This window comes from Ctenopharyngodon idella, chromosome 6, assembly GCF_019924925.1.
Source record: "Ctenopharyngodon idella isolate HZGC_01 chromosome 6, HZGC01, whole genome shotgun sequence".
Lineage (NCBI taxonomy): Eukaryota > Metazoa > Chordata > Actinopteri > Cypriniformes > Xenocyprididae > Ctenopharyngodon > Ctenopharyngodon idella.
The window spans coordinates 29,389,330-29,414,215 of record NC_067225.1 but is presented as its reverse complement, the minus strand read 5'-3'; the positions used below and the strand labels follow the sequence as shown (position 1 = coordinate 29,414,215).

Sequence of the window (24,886 nt, the reverse complement as noted above, 5' to 3'; positions counted from 1 at the left end):
TTCAAAAGTCAAAAGAAGAGTCACTTTGAAGGCAGTCAACATAAAAATATCCTCAAAAATCCAACAGGAAGTCCAAATGACATGCAAACCATTCATCATTTTTTGCATAAAAATATGTATCAGGCACACAATTCACAATACATTGAAAATGCATAAAGCGGACAATGCAAACTGGACAAAAGAACAAACAACACAAACAGTTTTGGTCTGGGGCTTTATTGATTTAATTTATTAAGATGCTACATAGTCCAACAAAGTTGGGGTTTCTTTATATACCATTATAGACTACTTGACTAGGAATATCAACCTTAATTTTCATCTTAGACTCATTTATCTATTTATTTATATACATACAAAACGGTCACCTTCATGTTTACATCATATGTGAAGGTTTGGGGCACTATAATAAGGTTTAGCTTTAATTATGAGCCAGCTGATTGGCTGATAGGCCCCCAAATCCCTCCCTCTCCATGGCAATCATACTCCTTGGTGAACTATACATAAACTGCAGTCCAAAAATCACTATACCCTGAATGTCTCCTAAAGTTACTTACAAAGCAAAGTTTTGCCATTTGTCAATATCGTAAGCTCCTCTGTTCTTAGAAATCCAATATTTAGCAATAAGATGATCAACTGAAACAAAAGCTTCTCAAGGAGGGGGGCAGAAGAGAAACATTAAAGAAAAAGACACCCCCACAACACCAAACTATGACACAAATACATATCAGGTCACAAAATGGTCCCCTGTAGGAAGAGTCTCTTTTCTGGTGTCATTTCGGTTATTTCACAAAGACCAGACCGTTGTGCATGGGAAGATGACATTCTTTATATGTAGTGCATTTTTTAATATAAACAGTTCTGTGCAATAAAAGCTTTATTCATAACTTAAATCCAAACAAAACGACTAAATTAACATCAGAGGACAGCAAAGAAACAGAGGGCTCAGGAAAACAGTGCAGAAATGTCAGGAGTGTTTTTTTAAAGCCTTATGCTGCGAGATAAACCAGTGTTGTGTACATTTCAGACCACCGACAAGGCATATCGAAGCCATGCATTTATCTGGAAATGAGGTGTAGGCTTGGCATGGCTAAAATACAGGTTACAATACTCACATGTGTCAGTTTTTAAAGGAATAGCTGCCTCAAGAATAAACATTTTGTCACCGTTTACTCCCCCATCATGTTGTTCCAACCTCATATTATTCACTTTCTTCAATGAAACCCAAAAGCAGATGCTTTCCAGAATGTCCAAGCTGCTCTTTTCCATAAAAGTGGATGGCAATTTATCCTGCAAAGATCCAAAAAAGGACAAAAAGAACAGAAAAACACCATAAATGTGATCTAAACAACTCTGTTCACTATGTTCTAAAGCCATGAGATAGCTTTGTATAAAAAAGTGGTTACTGATAACCTTACATTGGAGCTCTCAAATCTCATTAACATATACCATATGAAAAATCTCAAACATATCAAATTGTATGCCAAATGCCACAAACAAATTCAGTCCATCTCTAACACAAAGCTAGTCGCATGGCTTCAGAATAGCGCAAAATATGTTTGGACTAATTTTATGATACTTTAATGATGATTTTCGTCCTTTTTCACAGCAGCATACTGTAAATCACCATCCACTTTCATTTGTATGGAGAAGAGCAGCTCTTCCTAACATCGTTTGTGTTTCACAGAAGCAAAAAATGATTTGGGGTTAGAACAATATGAAGATGAGTAAATGATGATAAAATGTTAAAGCCTGGGAAAACTATTCCTTTAACTACTTTTTTTTTTTTTTTGTTCTTTTTTGAAGGGGTAAAGTGAGAGGGGGGGGTCAGTGTTTATGGACCTGATGGTAAACTCTCCTCGTGGCATCTTCAGATAGAAAGTTCATAGGGAGAGAGACCTTCAACCAGTTGCATGTACATGGTGCATCAAAGATTACGCTTAGCAGCTGCACTATTACTGTAGATAATAATGACTTGATCAATAAATTAATTTAGGTCTGCAGGCAGCAAAATGGAAACAGAGGTGTGCTAAAAGGGCCTGAAAAGGAGATTTCACCTATGGAGCAGCTTAATAAAATATAAAGTATTTTTTTGCTCTAAACAGAGCCATGCATTCAAGCACATATCCCTTAACAAAAGAAAACAATAATAAAGGTGAAAAACCTATTCTGTTCCTGACAGGGAAATCGTTTGTGCAAAGCATCACCGGAAGTGTGGGATTCAGAGATGTCAGCTCTGCCCCTCACCGACCGACATACAGAGCAGTTCACGGAGAAATGTTGTTTCAAATGGTTTTTGGAGCAAATGAATAGGTGAACGGCCAAACGGTTTCATTAACACTTCCACAGTAACAGCAGTTTGAAATATCACTAACAGTCCATTTCCTCACGGTCAATTCAAGATGTCTGAATTCCAAAAACAACCTGTATTACCAAAGCCACTTAAAAGTCAGACTTTGTGGTGGTTTTGTCTTTGATTGGTGGCTGACTGCAAATGAACATTAAATTTGCATGAAACGGTGATGCTTGCAAAACTGCATGTTATCTGATTTGCCGAGGAAATATATGTTAAATCATAGTACTTGTTGGTACTCAAACATATCTGCTGGACTGAACGGAAGTGGATGGAAGATATAAAACACGTTATTTTACCAACAGTGTGACTGGGGAAGATACTAGACGGCTTGTTTTATCATTTACCTGGAGAGTGATTGAAAATATACAGGCTAAACTTCAGTGAACTTCTGCTTTAATGCAGGATGTTTGGGTATGCATAAATTAAATGCACATATGACACTTTTCAATGATGTTTAGCATTTGTATACAGATTCTAACCCATCAGAAAAAAAAAAAAAAAAAAAAGTGATAAAACAACATCCACTCTAGCACAACTCAATCGCACATCTGGTGTTAGAAAATCCCTACGACATTTTAGTGGTTAAAATCTATGACATTTGTTATCCATTTGAACTTGCATCAGAAATGATTAAGGAAGAGGGGCCAGAATGATTTCACAATTTTGAGGCAAGTGTCAGATTATTATTATTTTTTTTTTTTTGAATTTTTTTTATCTTTGCACATAACATGATGAAATTCCTTGATCTCTTTATTAATTTTACACACCTCGCTAATCCAAAACTACCCCAATGATATGGCATTCGGATTAAACGAATTCTGCATTGGTTACTTGTCTGTTTTGTTTTTGTTTCATCCGCAATGCATGCTTGTAGCTCTCCCCTCTTGGATTTTACAAGGCCAACTTGCCGACGATGACACCCACAACAAAAAAGAGCACAATTAGAGCGATCACCCTGCTGCTCAGCCCCTCCTCCTTCATTCTCATCCCTGGAGATGAGTGCGGAGCGGACATTACTGTGCTCTTCCTCATCCGCAGACCATCATCTTCCTGCTGGGGAGGGGATATGGGGGAGTGGAAGAGAGAGATAAAGATAAAGACAGTTAGATGACAGAAATAATCTTGAGAGTTATGAAAAGTGCTTTTGGCCCTGCGCTCGTCTCATTAAACAAGCAGAAGTAATGGTCCCCAGCTGCAGCTTCACACAGCACTGATGAGTAAAGGCAGGTTATCTTCAGTTCCGTCTCTCGATATGCTCAACATCCTGTGGCCGTAACAAATTTAAACAACATGGTGGAAGAGAGCAAAAGTAATGTGGTGGTCGATCAGTATGGCTTGTTCAAAGGCAGATATCTATTGAGAGCAGGGTGATGGATAGAAATGTAACGCTGCTCATTACACAGACGAACACTGAACATTTGATTCTAATGGTCAAAGTTGTCATGAAAAATTTAAATACATCTGTTTTTTGGCACAAAAAAAAATATTTTAAGTGGTCATCAGTGGGAAGAAATGAATCAAAAAAAGCATGATATAAACACTAACACATTTTTTCTCCCCTGTAATTAAATTTAAGTCTTTCTATGAAGTCTGTAAATTGAAGTATTTAGAGTAAGTGCACCCTTAAACATCACTTTCAACCTTTTTATTTTGTTTCGGTTTATTGGTAGTTTGAGCATCTTTTTCATTGCTTCTAAATCAAATGAAGTGACCACACAAGAATTGACCAAAAAAAATTGTGTGTAGAAATCCATATATTATTTCTAATTCCTCTCATTTACAGTATTTGGTTGTTATACTTCATCTAAATTCAAGAGATTACCGCTTTGTTCTATGTACAGTACTATTCAAAAGTGTGGGGTCAGACTGCTTTTTTGAAAGAAACTTCTATTCCACAAGAATGCATTAAATTGAAAACAGTATAGTATTAACAACTTCTATTTCATAAAAAAAAAAAATTAATCGCACCTAACATTATAGTTTTTAATATATTTTTATCTTGTAATAATTTCAAATTAATGTAGAAACAACATAAAAGATAGTATATTTTAAATATTTGATCTAACAGGTAGGAAATATACGGAAATTATCAAACACTTCACAGTCTTCACTGCAGAAATTATAAATTAAATACAGATTAATCCTTATTAAAGCTACAAAAATTATTCAATCAAGAGCAGTGAGTGATTTTCTCTTTGTCTTTTGTTCTTTGATTAACAATGATTAATAATGACAGACATCACAGCAGCAGGTTTATTAGGCTGCTGTCACTTTAAGACCTGATGCACATGACGTGGATCTGACACACATCCGATGTCCTCACAACTCTTTACGGTCATTTAAAACTTGATTTAACTCATTTAAGACTGTCAAAGCTGGCATTTTGGCATAATTTTGTGTGTTTTTGTCCATTCAAGCATGAAAGAGAACTCAATGCGGCGCTGGTGCGCTGTCTGAAGCGGCTTTCTGTGTGCATGAGTCTTGTGTGTCTGTCACACAAAACAGGAGATTCACAGATGTGCACCATTACAGATTTAAATTCTTTTTTTGTGTCTTATCGTAGATGCTACGCTAATTGCATTAAATATTTTTAACACATTAAACTGAAAAAATTCATTGCATGCCTTAATTTTGACAGCACTGATATGTATAAAGAGAACACAGCTCAATAGAAATACAAGAATATACATACACACACACACATATATATATATATATATAGCATTAGGTTAGCGTTAACGTTAGAGCGTGTGGCTATGTCTGAGGTTAATAAATGTTTGTATTTCCTCTCCGACATAATTACCACATGGACCAGCCATGTTAACGATCTGCCCATCATGACTAACAATTCAGTTTTGCCATCACAGGAATAAATTATATTTTAAAAATATTGAAACAGAACATTCATTTTAAATTGTAATATTATATTTACTGTATTTTTGATCGAAATGAATGCAGCCTTGGTGAGCAGAACAGAATCAAAAAATCATACCAGCCCCAGAATTCTGAACGGTAGTGTACATAATGAATTTTTAATACATAATTATGTACATTTGAATTTTGAGTTTGAAAGAAAATAGCAAACAAGTTTCTAATATTTTAAAATATCTATGACTATTGCTGACAATATTTGTGAGAATGCAATTAGCAAACACACTCACCCTTATCTGTTTGTTCTCCTCTCGTAGCCGCTGCACCTCCGTCTGCAGTCTTTTACATTCCTCCATGATCTTCTTCACCTCTCCATCATCCAGACTGGAGGCCATGGACTTCATAGACAATGTGGATGATTCCGACTTTGAGAGACTGGCGGATATCTTATTGCTTTCCATTTCATGCTGTGGCAGAAATCAGGTTCACGCACACACGCACACGCACGCACGCACACACACACAGAATCATAAGCAAAGACATCCATAAAAGTGCCAAGAATGCTTAGTTTTAAAAGAGGGTGAGATGAATGGAGTCATGCCTGCTGTCATTGTCATTTCACACACTGCCTACAGCTCAGAGCTAACATGAGGAAAAACATGAAAACCCATCCACTCACTGTTTTCTCATTTTCAGCAGGCATCTCAAAGACACATCTCAGCTTGGAGTCCATCAGATCCTCGGGCTTGGCGTCCTTCCACTGCATGAGAGAACAACAACGTATGTAAACAACTGCCTACATATGATTATACACCAAATAAACACCTCATGAACTGTTTACAAACCCTAGCAACCAGCTTACATACACAGCATTTTAGGCATCATGGGTTCATTCCCATCATTGAAAGATTTCCTCAAAGAAATGTAGATAAAAAGTACTAAAAAGTATTGCTAGAAAATCTCTGAATGCTCAATTTACTACAATATTTGTGTGCAGTGTATTTCATATGCTTGTAACAGCATTGATAGATTAGCTTAGCCACATGCCAGCTGTGCCAATTGTGGATGTTATGCCCATGAAGAGAGTTTCAATGCAGTCATTTGCGAGGTCTCAGATCTTAAAAGGTATCTGCACATGTAGACAGCAGACAGTGAGACGGTGAGACAGATCCCTCGGTTTTGGAGTCGAGCTTTGGAGCCATCAAAAGGAATAGTGGAAATAGTTCAGGACAGTGAATAAGTAGCCAGATCACCGCTCTACATTTTCTTTCCGCTTCTCCTTCCTTAAGTTTTCATAACCTATTTATCGTTACATCTACACATGCACACAAATGTTCAGTATGATCTATTTGGGGCATCATTCAGAAAGTCATGAACATGAGATTTGGATATTACTCTTGGACCCCGTCAAACACTGGGGTTATATGAAATTTGCTTGTATTATTTGAACAGCAAACTCACACTTTGTATAATATATTGTTGATCTATGCCGGCATTGTAGGACACTTCCTATGAAATCTGTACATTGAAAATCTTCTAAAACAACAAGTTTGTGTTGTTATTGTTAACTAAAAAAAAAAAAAAAAGGCAGCTTGGCAACTAAAATAAAATAATTTAAGTTGAAGTTCTCATATTAAAATTATATAAAATTACTTAAACAAATGAAAACAAAAATAAAATAATGCAAAATATTATTAAATACTATACTAATATATAAATAAAACTAAAATAACACCGTTCATGGCTGGTAAAAAAAATATCAATTCACTTGCAATTAGCAGTTATAAAAGTATATTTGGATGGATTAAGTTAAGACATCAAGGCCCAGTTTCACACACAGGGCTTAGCCTAAGCCAGGGTTAAGCCTTAGTTCAATTAGGGCATTTAAGTAGCTTTTATAAACGTTCACTAGAAAAAAAAAACATTACTGGTGTGCATCTTGAGACAAAACAATGGCACTGACATATTTTAAGATCTGTCAGTACAAGTTACTTTTAGTTACAACAGCTCAAACGTGCATTTTAGTCTAGGACTAGCTTAAGCCTTTTCTGTGAAACAGGGGACAAGAATGGTTTTATAATACTTAATATATACAGGCTTGATAGACAGTGTTACTAAAAAAAAGGAGCACATGCACTCAAGAGAAAACGGTCCTGAACAAGCGAGTATAAACCTCCAGAAAGCAGGTGGCATGAATCAGTACTCACCACTCCCTCAGTGTCGGTCATGTCAGGCGGAGCCAGCAGAGACTGTACCATGAACTTGTGTTTGCTTTTCTCATTCGGATCATAATCGAACGGTTGCAGCATCACTGTAAAGACAAACACAAGAACATAAATACATACTGAACAATTTCTGGTTTGGAAATGTTCCGAGTCAGATTTGAACCGGAACAGCTTACTTGAACACAAGCGCTAGTCCATGGGTCCAACATCATTTTTGTATTTTTAAGAAATAAGAAACTGCATAACATTTACATTTTCAGCATACAGGCTTCTCAACAATAAAACATTGGGTGTAGAGCATCCATGTTTCACAGAATGACATTACTCAGAAAAACAAAAAGACTTAGCTATTCATTTCATATAATCCCACAACAAACGTTGCTGATAAAACTTCAGTGACCCCAGAAGGGCAATTTTTCTTACAGCTCCTAAACAGTGTTTTTCACGTTAATAATAACACATTCAGCCTTTAACTCAAACCAGGTGTTAGTGTCAAGAAGTTCATGTCTACAACCCCATCAGCACCATCCAAAGAAGGCCATGTTATTTGATGTCATTCCAACAAGCAAAAGCTAATTTAGAGCTGTTACCATGATTTACAATGATCACTTTCTTATGCCTGGCGTGCGAGGGCTCTGGCACGGTTGAAATCAGTATTGAAGGCTGATTTCACCCCCATCGCCCTTTTTAAAAGACACCAATCGGATTCAAAAGGGTCTTTTTTACATTGGGTGAATGTGTGCGTGATTTAGGAAAACTGCTGCTAAGTTTCATTAAAAACAAATGATCTCTTAATTTCAAAGGCCCTCTTAGATGTGGCTACTACTGCCGAGCTCACAGAAGGTGCACGCCAACTCCCCCGCGAGTTAAAAAACCTCACTCTGGTTTTGTGTGCCATTATGGCAATCAAGCGCCGTCGATATTGCAAACTGAAAACAGACGGCTGAGACAGATTGGGAATGTCCTGTTTTGTCAGTCCCAATCTTTCCGACTGCACTTTAAAGAACGGTATTTCACTAGCAGCATCAAGGGGTTATTTTTACACACATCAACGGAGGAAGAGGGATTAAATGAGTCTTGACATGACTTTATTTGTACAGTTCACATTAGTAATATTACTAAAAAAAAATGTGCACTGTGCAAATATTCAGATTTCTCACACATAGCTGTTGACCCAAGATGTGGAGAAAGTCAAAGTATCAGTTCAAGTTCACGCCATTCTGCTTTGCCATCACAGGAATAAATTACATTTTAAAATATATTACAATAGAAAACATTTATTTTAAACTTTAATGGTAACACCTTACATTAAGGTCTCATTTTTTAACATTATGCATTACCTACCATGAACACACGATGAGCAATATATTTTTTGGGGGGGGATTTATTAACCTTTGTTAATGTTAGTTAATAAAAAAAATGTTTGTTCATGTTAGTTCACAGTGCATTAACCCATGTTAACAGATAAAAAGGTTCGCGTACAGATGACAACATTGTCAAAACGATCCCCATTCACACGGATCCGCAAAAACAACTAAAAATGCTGTATTCTGCTGCCAGGCCAGTAGTTGGTGATGTCACTTTGTAAAGAAACACTACGCGCCTACAGACTGAACACATAAGCACACCGTTTGTGTCACCAATTTCACAAATTCATGTTTTGTAGTTTACACAGACACGATAAAAAACATGCACTTTGAAACCCATTTACAAAACCCCGTTGCTGTGTAAATTAACGGCCAAAATGTTTTCGTTTTTAGTTGAAAACAGCGTTGTGTAAATGTGAATTTAAAAACAGATTTCCGGAGATTTGATCGATGTTCAAACTGCAATCAAATAAACAGATTTGAGTTGGATATACCAAAAAAATATGTTTTTTGCTGCCTGTCTAAACAAAGCCTGAGACTATTTAGTCTAAGAATGAAGTGTTCTTGTTCTGAACAATAAAATGGGTGGCTCCATGCAGACTTTGACTGACAGTTCTTTCTGGCAGATCACTAGTGCTGACATAATCCAACAAGAGCAAGGCAGTGATTTAATAATTATTAAAGCATGAGAGCATGCTTTCTTTAACAAAGAACATCTTTATGTGACACTTAAATTTGCAGAATAAGGAAAATGTTAGCCTGAAGACGATTGGAAATTAACAGAATAGAATAGATAAGAAACAACCAATGCAATCTGAAATGCATTTGATTATATTTGGCCATTTAATGTGATTGACCTGATAATATTGCAAAATATTAACTAATTTACACTCTCAGGTATGCACACTGTTGATCAGATCTCTCTAACGTGCAATGTAGAAAGACGAGGTTTGTTCATTTACAGAAAAGTCTTTCTGGATCTCCTTTTATGTTTTGAAAGCCACCATATTTGGCACAATCTCTGTCTTTTACACAAATTTTATGAGCTGTCTGCACATACTGTTCTTTCTTGTATTCTTAAAAGAGAACTATTTCTAATCACACTGAGCTTGTGTGGTCACAGCTTGAGTGGTCATCTTCAGGGCTGTTGTCTGGGGGCGGGACAACTGCAGAAAAATGCCCTTGGCCATGTGAATTCAAGCAACAGCCTTGGTCATCTCAAATAAAAACCACAACAAAGCACCTGACTACAGACAATCATTCCACTGCCTAATTAACTGGATCTCCGGAGATAAAAAGCAGAACAACTCCATTAATTATGAAACATGACCTCGGAATCCCCTTGGAAAAAAACTATGAAGCCTAAATGGAGAGAGGGAGAAAATGTGAGGAAATCCAGACAACACTAATGGTTTAGAAAGACATACCTTAACTTACTAAGTTCCAAAGCAAAGGTTCTGAGTCACGACAGTATAATCAACAAGTAATTTGATATTATCATGACAGGATAATAAACTGATTAACCATAATAAACCATAATGAGCTTGACATTTACTGGTGTCTCCACCTTGTTTGATGTGATTTGCAGTTAAAGTAATATTCTGAGTTAAAAACATGTCAAAAATCCCAATTACTGATCTCTTCACGTTTTACCTAAAAAAAAAAAAAAAAAAAAAACATGTCATACAGTGCAGGAAATGACTTTGGCATCCTCAGTTTGTACAAACTAACAAAAATATTAATGCATTAACAATGGATGGATGGATGGATGGATGGAGCAAATTTAAAATATTGGATGGATGGATAGAGCAAATATAAAATATTGGATGGATGGATGGCGCAAATATAAAATATTGTATAAATGAATGGATGGATGATGGATGGCGCAAATATAAAATATTGGATGGATGGATGGATGGATGGGAGCAAATATAAAATATTGGATGGATGGATGGCGCAAATATAAAATGATGGATGGATGGCGCAAATATAAAATGATTGATGGATGGTTAAAGAAGATGTTTATGAAATTTTAAACAGATAAACCTATTTTCTGTTAACTTGCAGATTGTCAATCATTATTATCGGTAACCTCAAATATACATTTAAATTGGAGTTACTTCACTTAGTGCAGCTAAAGAAATGTTGCTGCTGGTCAAATAAAGTCATAGAAGCGTTACATAATGGTGAATTTTTTTTATTTTGTCATTTTCAACACATAAATGAGTGTGTAGTCTTCTGACAATGTGGAAGTGGACATATACTGTATAAAGGACTGGACAAAGGTAGAGTTTCTTCAATCATAACAGATTCATGAGGGATTCAGAGATTGAAGTTGTTGCTTTTGAACTGTCAACAAAAAAAAAAAAAAAAAAAAAAAAACCACTTCACAACCCAGACTGACAGTGATGTCTGAGAACGGGTGGAGATGTGAGGTTTGTCTCATAGGTCTGGATAAAAGTCAAAAGCCCATTAAGCAAAAACCATTGTGCATCCCCTATGATAAACTCACCAGGGAAGACTTGAAAACTAGCTTTTCACTGATTCAAATACTAGTCAAGGAAAACTGTGTGAGTCAGAGCTATTGTACATATTGACAGGGACCAGGCATCTCACCATGGAGAGAAATCCCAAAACACTGGAATCAACATGGAATAATGAGAGCAATTTAAGAACGTCCGTGAGATTCCAAAAGGCTCTGAGATTTCAAATGAGTTGAGTTATTAGGAAAAATCTCAAAGGTCTCAGAGACCAACAACTGTTGTTACAAAATTATCTCTTGGTTATGTAAAGGCTTTCGTCATGCACAAAGAGCAGTTGGGTAACAGATATAAAGGTGTGGTAACAAATGTCTCCTTCATTTTGCCAACCACAGCATCTCACAGGGGACGTGTCAAGTGTACTCAATCTTCACTCCCATTAGCTCATTTGCATAAAGTTAAAATATTCTCATCTTAGCCGCACTGATTGACACGGCCACATCACATTATCAACAGTCACCATTTCACCAGAAATGAAAATGTATATCATTTTGTCACTAACCGCCATCTGCAAATGTGCCTTCAAATCAGATATTTTAGTATTATTTATACCTTTATAGTTTCATTTTAATTGTAGCTTAAGTTATTATTATTTTTTATATTTCTATATAGGCTTATTTTTATTTAAGTTTTAGTTCATCTTTAATTTAATTACCGAAAATGATTTTTAATGATGTTTTTTATTGAGTTTGGCAGTTTTTGCATCATTTTCTCCTTCCGTTCAAAAACAACAAAACAAAAGGTCTGTGTTTCTGATGAGCTGATTCCCTGTAGCTTCACACATATAGAAAAACCAGGACGTGTACAGAAAAAAAATGTGTCTGCAGAAAGGGCTAACCGTTATAACAGGAATGAGAGTCTGAATCCAAACAGACAGAACTGCCTACGGATAAAAGTCAAGCTGTCAAGCTCACACAAACAGACTTCCTGTGACACATCAACAGAAAAGATCAGCTATGACTCACTATTAAACAATCCCTTTCAAAATTTACCTGAATATATACAGCTCATACAGATCAATTACCTGACAGAGCTAATGATCTTTTGATAGCAGCGTCAACTTTAATTACTTGGTTCTTTGAAAGACCGCTAATGGTGTTTCATTCCAAATGTCTGTGTCATATGACACAATATTAACATTGTCATTGTCAAAGTGGTTCCTCCACAATTTACAGACTTGGAGCAGATGTGTCTTAGCACTGCATTTAATGTACTGAAGCTATCTGGCTCTGTATCTGCAACATTTATAATAAAAATAATAATAAAAAAATTAAATTAAAAAGAGAGAATCATTAAAGGTCTAAGGGAGGCAATGCAATGCAATGCAATGTTCCTGTAAATGGAGAGCACTTCTATTGAGTTTATAATGAAGCAAAACAATAAATAATATTATTATAAATAAGGGTGTGTATATATTCAAACCAAAAATTATTCAGATGTTTCTGATATTTTTGATATATTTTTACTAGTGGGTGCAGGACACTATAGTTCATTTATGTAAGTGAGGATAGCAAAATAAAGTAAACTGTGACACATTATACCCAAAAATTCTTCATACAGTGGACTACCAGTAAAACTGATAAAAATTTGGAACCAAAAGTTATTCAGACACTTTGACCTGACCATGTTTTGCTGAAGTGTTATCTGACATAATTAAGATGAATTGTTTCTGACACAGTTTAACTCTGAGATCTTGTCATATTTTATTACCATATTTTAAAACTATAATGAATAAACTGTATTAATGAATGAAATGTTCAAGGTGTCTGAATACATTTTGGTTTGACTGTGCGTGTATATATTAAGAAGAATAGTAGTATTAATAATAATTTTTATATATTTATAAATAATATATAAATAATAAAAAACACAAATATTTAATAATCAAATACAAATAAAAAGTATTAATTATAAGAAGAACATTAGAAGTAATAATTACAATAACAATTTTATATATGTATAAGTTAATATTTATTCTTATTTAATATTATAAATAATATTTAATATTATTTATTGTTTTGCTTGCTTCATAAATAATAACAACAACAAGAACTATGAAAAATTATGAAGGCAAAAACATTCTTGTTGTCATTTGGAAGCTCTGAAAGTTCTTTTTAAAGGGATAGTTCACCATAAAATTTAAGTTGTCATCACATCAAGTTCCAAACCTGTATGAGTTTTCTTTCTTCTGATGGACACAAAAGAAGATATTTGAAAGATTTTTGGTAATCAAACAGTTGACGGTAGCCATTGTCTTCCATAGTATTTTTTTCCTACTATAGGAGTCAATGGCTACCATCAACTGTTTAATTACCATCAATCTTCAAAATGTCATCTTTTGTGTTCAACAGAAGAAAGAAACTCATACAGGTTTGGAACATCTTGAGGGTAAGTAAATGATGACAAAATTTTCATTTTTGGGTGAACTATCCCTTTAAATAAAAAGCGATCAATGGCATCAATATGCTAATTTGACATAAACCTTTAAAGGCTGATCCAGAGCTTACATCTCAAACTGTGCTCAACTATACATCGACAATTGCTTTGAACTTTCCAACATATGGCCTTTGGTAATGGTATTTGAATGGATAAAGTTGGGGCATAGTTTTGAAGGATTCATTTATTGTTTATAACATCAAAAAGAAAAATGAGGTGCATTTACCAGAGACGTTGATGGAGGTTCCAGCATCAATCACTCCGCTGTTTGGCCGCACACAGTACCGGCGCGGTGCAGTCGTCTTTACTTTAAAGCACACATTTCTGTCTGTGGGATTAGCAAGCTTTAGGGTGGTGGTCACCACATCTGTGAATGGACCTGAGGGGACGAAGAAAAATTGTTACATTCAAAACTCATTGAAATGATACTAGGGTGTTGCTCTGTGTTTGACAAGGTGTTCAATGTGGCTGTTAGCGCATTGCCATGCAGTTTGTAAGGTGTGCTGGGTGATGGCTTACTGCAAAAACATCTCAAACTGATCAAGAGCAATATCTGCAGCCAGACTGCTCTAAGTGGCCACATCGATTTACAACCTTGTAACCGATTTCACCCCACCTAGACATAATGATTCGAGACAAATCACATTAGTGGCACATTACAAAATTAGCGATACATCAAAGGCCAAAAGACCACAGTATTATTATCCATCCTGGCACTCGTTTTACACTGCGGCAAAGAACACGGGTGCTTTTCAGGAAAACTGAACAAACAGAAATTTTGTTCTGCAAAAAGGCTGATGCTAATAATCAGTCCATATCAAAGAATCAACCAATTTAAATGTCTGTGGTCCTGAAATAGAGAGAAGATTGATACATGCTTTTCAAAATCTTTGGTCGGTAAGATTTTTTTAAACCGGTCTCTTATTCTCACCAGGTTTGCATTTTATTATAATTTAATTCCAACCAATTCCTGATAAAATCAAATAGTATCCTACATCTTTTCACCCTTAAATAACAATATATAAATATATAAATAACACCCGTACAATATTTCACCCGGAAATAAGGTTGAAACGTTGATATGGAGTGACTGTCTGGGAAATGTTTTTCTCTGTATAAAGAAATAAAACAAAAAAAATGTAGAAAAACAAATTAATTTAATAGTACTATAAATATGTTTGTAGAAACACTATAAATCCAAGGATAACCTTCTCAAAGATCTTCTAAGCTATTATAGTCAACATAAAACAGCATAATTTGCAACACATTTTTTTTCTCCATAATGTGACAGAAGATAAAACAGGACTTTTATCCATCAGGCAGAGCAAGTTGATGAATGATTACAACGAAAAACAATAAAATTGTTGAAAAACAATAAAATATGTGTTAAAGTAAATCGGGCCAATTTTGATTTCACATTGACTTAACCATACATGTTAATTCTATTAAATTCACATTTATTTGTATAGCGCTTTTTACAATACACATTGTTTCAAAGCAGCTTTACAGAAAATGCATGAGTCAACATTACAATTTAGTGTGATCTGTTATCAGAGCTAACTGCGTCTAAGTAATGGATTTCAGAAATGTACATATACAATACATGCAGTTAGCTAACAATGTATTAATTTAAGGTAGAAACAATGAGCTCATTGAAATAATGAATACATATTGTTAACAAAAATGATTAGGATGTATAGAAAATAACTCAAAATGTCCATCCTTCACCCTTTGTAATATGGCAGCACCACACATCAAGTATGCAACACCTCATCTGGGTTAATTCTATTAAACCAGTTAAATTATTGAGAGGCTGAGACACTTGAAACCCATAGTGAGCCTTATGTTGTTTGAGCCTTTATGTTGTGTTACAGAGGAAAAGACGCAGACAAACTAAATGCCTTGGGCCTTTAAAACCTTAAAAGAGAGACAAACATTGCACAAGACCTAACAATGGACTATTCTGGCCAAAAGCCTTACGCTCCATGTCTTTTCCATTCAGACCTGGAGAAACTGATAGAATTAGGGCATAAGTAATTGCAAAGCATGAGTCATGCAGAAAGACATCATTCTCTGTATTAATTTCATTAGGTAAACGTGACCTGATCAATATGAAGTGCCTAAGAGGACAAAAAACAATTTATGAAAAGAAAAAAAACCAAAACAAAAAACAGCCCTATATGCCCAAAAAGTAATTTTGTAATTAAATACTCGTAAAAAATGGTTATCAAAAATGATAAAACAAATGAAAAATAACAAGCATGACTTACAGTAAATCTATAGTTTTATTTGAAAATATTACTACACCAATAACGGCTTTTGAAATAAGCTGACCTTTTTAATTTTTTTTTTTTTTTTTTAAGTTAAATAAACAATATGCATTATTAAAGATAAAAGATCAGATTTAAAAATAAACAATTAAAAAACACTTTCAAAAAAAAAAAACTTAAATGCATGGTTGCAAGTTAAAATTTATAGAGCACCTTCTAATTTATCCACCTTATTCCTACGCCCCATGACGCTTTGTGTGAATTATGGGTGTAACTTCCGTTAAGCTGTAAACAGTCAGTGAAAGGCTCGCTGTATGAACACAATTACACGTTTTATTTTTAAACTGGGTACAATGAGATGACATTATTCTGCTCACCCTTCAACCAACGAACATTAAAAGGACATTTAAAAGTGTAAAAGCATCAACAAGGTACTTTCAACAGGCCATGAAAAAGCGTGATTCTTTCCACAGCAATAATAGACGGGTTAAATATAACTATAGTGATATATATCTGTATTATGTAATATACGTTGCCTTAGTAAAAAATGTTCATGAACTTCAGCATTGCGTGATACTATTTCAAAGTGATTTCCATCATTTTTATAGATAATAAATTGTATTTACCTGTGAAAACAAATCTGGAAAGAGACGTGAGGCTTTGAGGAGAAAAACGAGAGATTCTTCGTGCATTCCAGTGAATTATTAATGGGATATATCGTAAATTATATCGGGAGAACAGACCACAAATGTGCAGTATATGTTGTTCTTTTTCATACTATTATAGCGGTATGCAAAGGGACAAAAGAAAATAATCACATAGGATAGAGGATAGAAAGCAGCGACTGAAAAGAGCTCTTGCCATAGATATTCTTGTTATAACATGTTATGTTAAAATACCAAGCGTTACGTTATTCTCATGATGTCCGAAAATAAAACATGAAAGAAAAATTGACAGCTCATTCAGTCAAACTGATGGATAAGCTTTATTTGTAGGGCAACCTTATGATTTGAAACGATTCGTTTCAGTCTTTTTAAATGGAAGTTTCCCAAAACGGAAGTGCAACCCATAATTCGAAACGCAGTAGGCTAGTCAGGAATAAGGTGGATTGTTTTAATTAAACCTTTTAAGTTGCAAACATTAATTTGTTGTGTGCTTTTGACATAATAATGTTGATCATTACATCAACTTAATATCATCTGTAATTTAAACTCAAATTTCTGTGTTAATTGGCTTCTTTTAAAAATTGGGTTGTAGTAACGTAATGAAATTGTCTTGATAACTTTGGAAATTAGGCAGTGGATTTCTAGTTCCCAGCATGCTTTGCATATGACTGGATAAGTGTGTGAAATTAAGTATAAATTTATTTGTTTTTAGTGAAGGGAAAAACCTGTTAGTGTTTAATGCTGTTATGTTTGACATTAAAAAGAATTTCTGTAATGTTGAAGTTTTTGTGGTTATCATTGTTCTGAAGAGTAGATACATGAAGGTAAACACTACATTGACTCTATAAGCAATGACTGCACTAATACCAGTGACAAGTAATATCTTACTTGTTCACTAAATATACATGTTAAATAAGTTATGTTAGCATGTGCTATGATAGCTGCTGATTTGAACTGAAACAGATATGATTAATTGGTTCCAGGGCTACAACTCTGGTAGTTGAAACAACTTAATTTTTTTTTGCTTAATATAGCTTGTTGGTTGAACATAAATTCACTCAAAGTTGTCATAACTGCAAAGAATGCAAACTGTTGCGTTAATTTTTTTTGTTGAGCTGGCACATTACTTTTTAGAGTGTACTATATAGTCATGTAGTCTCACTTAATGCATACATAATTATTTTTTTCTGAAGAAGATTCTCAGTTTGACCTTTAGAGTCAGACTGAGCTTCAAGAAAGGTCTAGGATATTCTGCAGACACAAAATATGATCCCTAGGGCACCTTAAAAAACTCACTGTACACATCATTTAATGTCGAAGAGGTTTTCCTGCCAAACAAGGTACAACAGCGGAAAAGCCTTGAGAGATTATGCATGCCTTTCTTTATGGCTCAGAAATACCCAACACATCTGTCTGCAGTGATGCAGCATTCATCTGCATGGAGAGATACTTGGCATCCACATGTGTGCAGATGTGACTCGTCTTTCCAACTCTGCATTTCAACATCTGCCTCTCATTTACACCCTGCTTTATAGTCCTAAAACATATTTATTACAGGACCATTTCATGATCATTATAATAATTCAGTTATCCAAGGTCTGAATCAATGAGCACTTATGTAATTTCGCCACGTAGTTCAAGGTATTAGTGATTCTAAACGGATGGAATGGGCCAAAAAGGTGCAGCTCTGTTAAATCAAACAGACGTCACCATATTTTAACAGCTTTGCCTCATTACTACTACAACTGGACCACCTCAAAATCTCAAACTGCCTTTTATACTTCCCAAAATGACATATAATTATTGGCTGGAGCTACTTCCTGAACTCCACAGACGAGTCTCAGCTTCAGACGCTTTAAATATAAAGTGGCATGCCTGGACGGTCGGGTTATTGTTACCTGAAGTTACCTGCTACTTGAGAGCATCACTAACTTTTCGATGAAGTGTATTGTAGGGGGCGGAGTCTGAGGCAGGAGGCGTGGTGTAACTTTAAAATTACTCTGGCTCCTTTATGGTGTACAACCCATGCAGGCAGCCTTCTGCCTTCTATGCAAAACTGCAATTGTTCTTTGGACTACACCTGACAACTGTGCAGTGGAGATCTCTTTAGCTTTGTTATAATGTCAGTTTAATAATGTAAAGTCAGCTAAATTAACCAACTGTCCTCAACTGTGCAGTACTTGCAGCTTTGACTTAGAATTTGTTTAAATTATGGCAATTATATACAGTATATGTATGCATTAAATTATGACCCATAAAATGCATGGTACTAAAAAACAGAATATAAGACAGATGCATTTTTTAAAAAAACTGCACATTTTTCAACTGGACACAACCATGTGACACTCATGGTGCAAGATGATGAAAAAAAATAAAAAAAATGGCAAGATGTGACACAATGACTAAAAATGTTCATCCAGTGCAAGCATCAGGAAAAATACGTTTTTTTTTTTTTTTTTTCTCAGAGAAATCTAACAAAAGGTTAAAATTAAAGCTTATTTAGAAAGAACAACAAAAGTTATTATTGTTATTATTATTATTATTATTATTAAGTTAAAAAAATAAGCTTGCTCTCTTTTGAATACGTTTTAAGCATAAACCTCACTAAATTAAGATCACTGACTTTGAAGATTTCATATCTTATGTCATTTTGCTTCTCAGGTAAATTTATCTTCTTTTAAGTATAATGAAAATCAAGACAAAAATACTGAGTAAGAAAATGATTTCTGCAAAGGCTTTGTATATTGTTGATTATTCTAGTGTAGCATATTCATTGTCTGAAAAGAACTCAAACTAAAAATTAAATATAGCAGACCTAAAAGATATAAAAATCCTGTCAGTGCAAAAACATTGAACAATAACATCAGGCGATAATTTTACTGTAACTCTGCACTATCCTTTGAATCAGGACAATTTTGGAGAAGCATTTTAAAACAGGCACTGTTCCACAGTGGAACCGACTGAGGCTCATCTTCCTCAATTTTAGTGATTGATTAACAACCAAAATGAAACCTGGAAGAGAATGACACTATTCCCAGCACAGACTTGATTTAAAGCCAACAAATGAGCATTTACACTATTACTATGCAACCCTTTAAATAGCAGCACACTCACTTTTGAAGACATTAGCATTAACCAATAGCCCTCATGGCCTAGGTGACATGAGTTGAAAAAGTCGTTTAAGAAGAATCATGCACAGGAACAGTATTGCTCAACAAGCAAGATCACCAAATAAAAATTAAGCAATAAAAAGGTGCAATGGTTACACACTCATTAGCTTTGGATATCAATGCTTATGAAAGGTTTGGCTGTTGATAAGCAAAGATTAGGCATGGCATGTAAAAACAATGTGTCAGGCACTTTGTGAGTGAGCTGTTCATTTCAGTGTTTATTCATAAAAAAAATAAAAAAAAAAAAAAAAACTGCAGGTTAACATGAAACTAATGTAAGACGCGACAGAAACCATTAGATTAAACAGTCAGGGATAAGTATATTGAGAACAAACTAAATACGTTGGGGAAACCAAATGGCATTCAGCGTTAGAATGGCATTGATATTTAAAGGAATAGTTCACCCCAAAATTAAAATTATCCCATAATTTACTCACGTTTAAGTCATTCTAGGTGTATATGACTTTCTTCTTTCAGCTGAACACAATCAGAGTTATATTAAATACTTTCTTGGCTCTTTCCAGCTTTGAAATGGCACTGAATAGCGCCCAAGTTTTTGAAGCTCCAAAAAGCGTATCCATCCCTCATAAAAGTAATCCATATGACTCCAGGGGGTTAATAAATGCCTTCTGAAGCAAAGCGATGACTTTTTGTAAGACAAATATCCATATTTAAAACTTAATAAAGTATAATCACAGGCTTCCAGGAACGGCCATACGCGCATTCACGAGAGAGTTACATGGTTTTCACAAGAAGCGTCTATTCTCACCTAAGCTTACGCAATGCCATACATCCTACATCAAACGTTGGGTCAGAGGTCACCCTTCCACTGGAACTTGACTCTCTCATGAACGCTTGTATGGATTACTTTTATGATGGATGGATATGCTTTTTGGAGTTTCTAAAACTCTGGCACTATTCAATGCTATTACAAAGCATTGTGTTCGGCTGAAAGAAGAAAGTCATATACACCTAGGATGGCTTGAGGGTGAGTAAATTATGGGATAATTTTCATTTTTAGGTGAACTATTCCTTTAACTCCTACAGCTAAGAGCAAGTCTAATGCTGGGTTCAGACTACACGATATCAGCCCGATTTTAGCACAATCTGTTTGACGTAGGGTGTCGTGGAGATTCACAAAACGACAACGGAGAATCGATCGTTTTATTTCATATAGTGTGTCATAGTGGACGACAACCATCGCAGTGTCTTCAATGTTTCACAGAAAGACTAGCAAATTTTTTTTCTCGGTCATCCACAACGGATTTCATCACATCTGTGACATTGACCAATAGGAGCACAGAAGCTCTTCCATACATAGCTTTCAAACATGGTGAAACGAAAGAGAGATGGGAAGGTTTGTGAAGCTATGGCAACAATACTCCTGCCTTTATGATGTTTCCTCGAGGGACTACCACGACAGAATGAAAAACAATAAAAGTTGGCGAAAGATTTGGCGAAAAAAGCAACCCGGTGAGTACTGGAATTAGCATCAAGCTAACACGTTTGTTTATGCTCTTGTTTCCAGTCACTAGTTCCACCTTCTCGATGACATCATTAACGTTGTTAAAGATGGCAAGCGATGACTGGTCGGGAAGCAACGTGTAGTCTGGCATGTTTCTTGTCCATGACACAACAAGAATTTAGGAGTCAAAATCGCATAATCTGACACAGTGACTATTGTAACAGACAAAAATATTGTGTAATGTCACCTCACAGGCTGCTGACGTGAACTAGCAATAGGAAAACCACCCTCATTTTTAAACTCTTACTAAACAATGAACCAAAGACTATGACATAACAACATTAAATAGGTTTACAAAATGTTCCTCGGTTAACCCCAGACAATTCACAAGGTGTGTCCTGACAATTTACTAAGAATGCAAATATGCCCAAGACAGGGTGACTCTGTTAAGAAGGAATGCTGTTTCACTGATACTGCAAGTTGTTATGCCAAAACTTTAGAGCATCTTTGAAGAAACCAGCCAGTGTGATATTACTATTTTGAAATATGAGATCAAACTGTATGTAATGCACTCACTTTTCAGCATATAAAGTTTCAGAGGGAGGCAAACACTCTTTTGTGCATTCCCAGCAAATGCATGAACTAATAAAATGTATAGCTTGAATCCAATACCAGCTGCTTTGGATAAAAGTGTCAGCCAATTGTAAATGTAAAGTTGAGCTCATTGCACTTTCATTGAGTTCCTAAAGGGATAGTCCATCAATGATTATTCTGTTATTCACTCACCCTCACACCATTCCAAACCTCTATGACTTTCCTTCTTCTGCAGAACACAAAAGAAGATTTTTCTGGACAATGTTGGAAACAAAACAATATTGGAGCCTGCTGACTTCCATGTATGGACAAAAGAAACACACATTTCTCAAAATATCTTCTGTTATGTTACACAGAAGAAGAAAAAAATCATACCGTTTTTAAATGACATGAGGGTGAATAGATGACAGAATTAAGTTGTCCATGAATAAGGGCGGTCACATGGGAGGTGTCAGTGCCTCCACAGCATTCTGATTGGCTGATTACCCTGTCAATGTGATAAAGCCTGCCTATCATGTTCACAATCTGCAAATCAGCCTGAATGGGTCAAACTGCTGGAATTGGAAAGACTAACTAATCACATAGCCAGATACCTGTGGAGGAGGTGGTTTAGTGATGAAACCATCATAACACCTGCAGTATTTGCAGGGGATTTATTGATTAATGCCCCGAACAGGTGACTATTAATAATAATAATAATAATAGTTGTTAATAATAGTAATTATTGATTATTGTAGTAGTAAATCATTTTTTATAAAGCAATATGAAAAATGCATAAACAATGACACGTCATTTGTTTTTAATATAGCGATGAAACAGAAGTAGCGAAAGATTGAAAGAGGATTTGGTAAAACTAATGAATGGATGAATTGTTCACAATAAGATTAAAAAAGAAAATAGATTTTATTTCATGACGACTTTAATAAATAGTATGCTAATGTAAATGTACAACAATATAGCATTAGTCTCTCTTCGACAGTAAGTAATTAGTGTTCCAAATCCATGAAATCATCCCTGAAATTGTGTAAACATCAAATATATGAACTTACATTGGACTAAAAGCCCCAAACCTTAAAGGTCTACCAAATGCCAACTTGTTTTCACAAAAATACCAACATAAATTCGTTTATGACATAATAATTATCAATATATCCATGTCAGGTGGAATAATAGTACAGGTGTCTTTTCACTGGTGCAAATGACTTCCTGACTGGAAGCAGCATCAAGGTAGGTTGTCAGTGTTGCCAGATTTCTCTAGAAAAATATGCGACCTGTTCTAACAAAATAAGCCAAAAATAAACGACTTGTCTGACCAAAATAAGTCAAAATAAGCGGGCCAGTTCTTAATGCTTACGACAGGAACTATTTCTCCTTTTAATCATCCGAACAAGGGGAGAAATGAGCGCTCGCCTTGACAGCTCACTCGCAGCGGTCATTCAATCAGAGAAATAATGTCACGTAATGACAGAGAAATATAACACTAAAAAACGACATACACACTTTGTATGTAGGCTAAACGTTAACAAGCACCAATACGCTGATGTATTCATGGAAATAAGCCTATAATAATCACAATAGCCAATTTTTATAAGCGACTGTGTGAAAAAAAACGCAACGTCGCTAATAATAAGCGGACATGGCAACACTGGTTGAACCGCTTCATACTAACCGAATTAACCAGCCCACCAGTAGAGCCTGTATGTTAAGGCCTAAACAGGCTAGCTCGAGCTAACATGCTTGTCAGTCTTCTGGTAAACCTAGTGAGCACTTCATCTTCTGCTTGTTCTGTCACATGAAGGGCGTTTGATGTCATTCTAATTTGAGTTTGGAGCGATTTATCATTACGGCGCTGCGCCATATTATTATTATTATTACAAGGACTGAGGCCTGTCAGAAACGCCATCTCACCGCCTCCTTCTGCCCTTAACCCCTGAAAAAAACACGTCCGTTGACCCTCCCTCTTTGTGTTGGGCGTTATAGCCTCTAGTCCACGGCTGTGTCAGTCTCTCCACTCACCTCGGAACCTCAGTTCGTGCTGCGGTTCTAGAAGCAGGACCTGCTCTGGCCTGGCCATCTCCCACTGCGCTTCAAACGCGTAGACTGCTGCGCTGACCTCCGCTCGGACTGACGGTGACGGGCTTGGCGGTTGAGGCTGTCGATGAGGACTTCTGTTACATTTATTGAAATAAAAACTCCACAAGGCAGTGGAAATAGCTCAGTGTTACCCGATCCACTAGCGACTGTTGTGATGCAGCAGGAAGGGACTGTAGGAGAGAGAGAGGCTGGCCGTGACGTCACTGCCCCTGCAGTACTCAGTAGTGGCGACTGATGTGAGGAGAAGGGTGTAGTAGAATGAGGGTGGGGGTGGTCTTTATGGGTCATCTGTCTTGAACCGTGTTATGAAAATGTTACGGTATTTTTGCAGTTATATTAACATGTGTGCATTTGTTATATTATCATACAATGACCACTGTAGAAAATGCTACCATTTTGCATTTTTATAATTAACAACAGTTTTATTTGTTATTTTATTATATATAGTTAAAACAGTTTTAATATGTTTTAAATATATACCCTAATATATAATATACTAGAAGAAGGAAAAAAAATATATATATTAAATGTCTTAAATATCAGGGACAATAAAAATAATATTATTACAAAATATATAATTAATATATTTTTGTATAATTATTTTATATTGAATGAGCCTTATGTTTAAGAGTTTGTCATTTAAAAAAAAATGGCACTGCAAAAAGTTTAAAAGGTCACTAAAAATAGTGAAATACTTTTTTATAATTAAAAAGATTATATTATAGTTTTTAATATATACCCTAATATAATAAAAATATATATATAATTCAAAAACATATAATTACATATAAACATATATTTACATATACATATATACATTTACACACACACAGGTG

At 35.3% G+C, this 24,886-nt stretch overlaps 1 protein-coding gene across 2 annotated transcripts; it reads right to left on the bottom strand.

Annotated features, from left to right (window-relative positions):
• Positions 1–200: 200 nt before the first annotated feature.
• Positions 201–24,308, bottom strand: vapb (VAMP (vesicle-associated membrane protein)-associated protein B and C). Of its 2 annotated transcripts, none has more exons than XM_051898196.1 (6): positions 23,973–24,308; positions 14,019–14,171; positions 7,432–7,535; positions 5,904–5,984; positions 5,515–5,691; positions 201–3,403 (listed from the first exon to the last, which is right to left on the bottom strand). In XM_051898196.1, exons 1-6 carry the CDS (start codon positions 24,028–24,030, stop codon positions 3,245–3,247), a joined length of 732 nt encoding a protein of 243 aa, XP_051754156.1. In that variant the 5' UTR covers positions 24,031–24,308; the 3' UTR covers positions 201–3,244. The 2 variants fall into 2 exon arrangements, with proteins under 2 accessions (XP_051754156.1, XP_051754154.1); XM_051898194.1 differs by having other exon boundaries at positions 201–3,406; positions 23,973–24,306.
• Between the last annotated feature and the right edge of the window lie 578 nt (positions 24,309–24,886).

Bases quoted from the DNA above. Each gene is read 5' to 3' on its own strand.
- vapb (XM_051898194.1), bottom strand. From the start codon at position 24,030: ATGGCCAGGCCAGAGCAGGTCCTGCTTCTAGAACCGCAGCACGAACTG. The intron at 5,692-5,903 runs GTGAGTGGATGG...TTTCTGCCACAG, and splicing joins CTGCTGAAAATGAGAAAACA to CATGAAATGGAAAGCAATAA. The intron at 3,407-5,514 runs GTGAGTGTGTTT...TCCCCTCCCCAG, and splicing joins AGGAGAACAAACAGATAAGG to CAGGAAGATGATGGTCTGCG.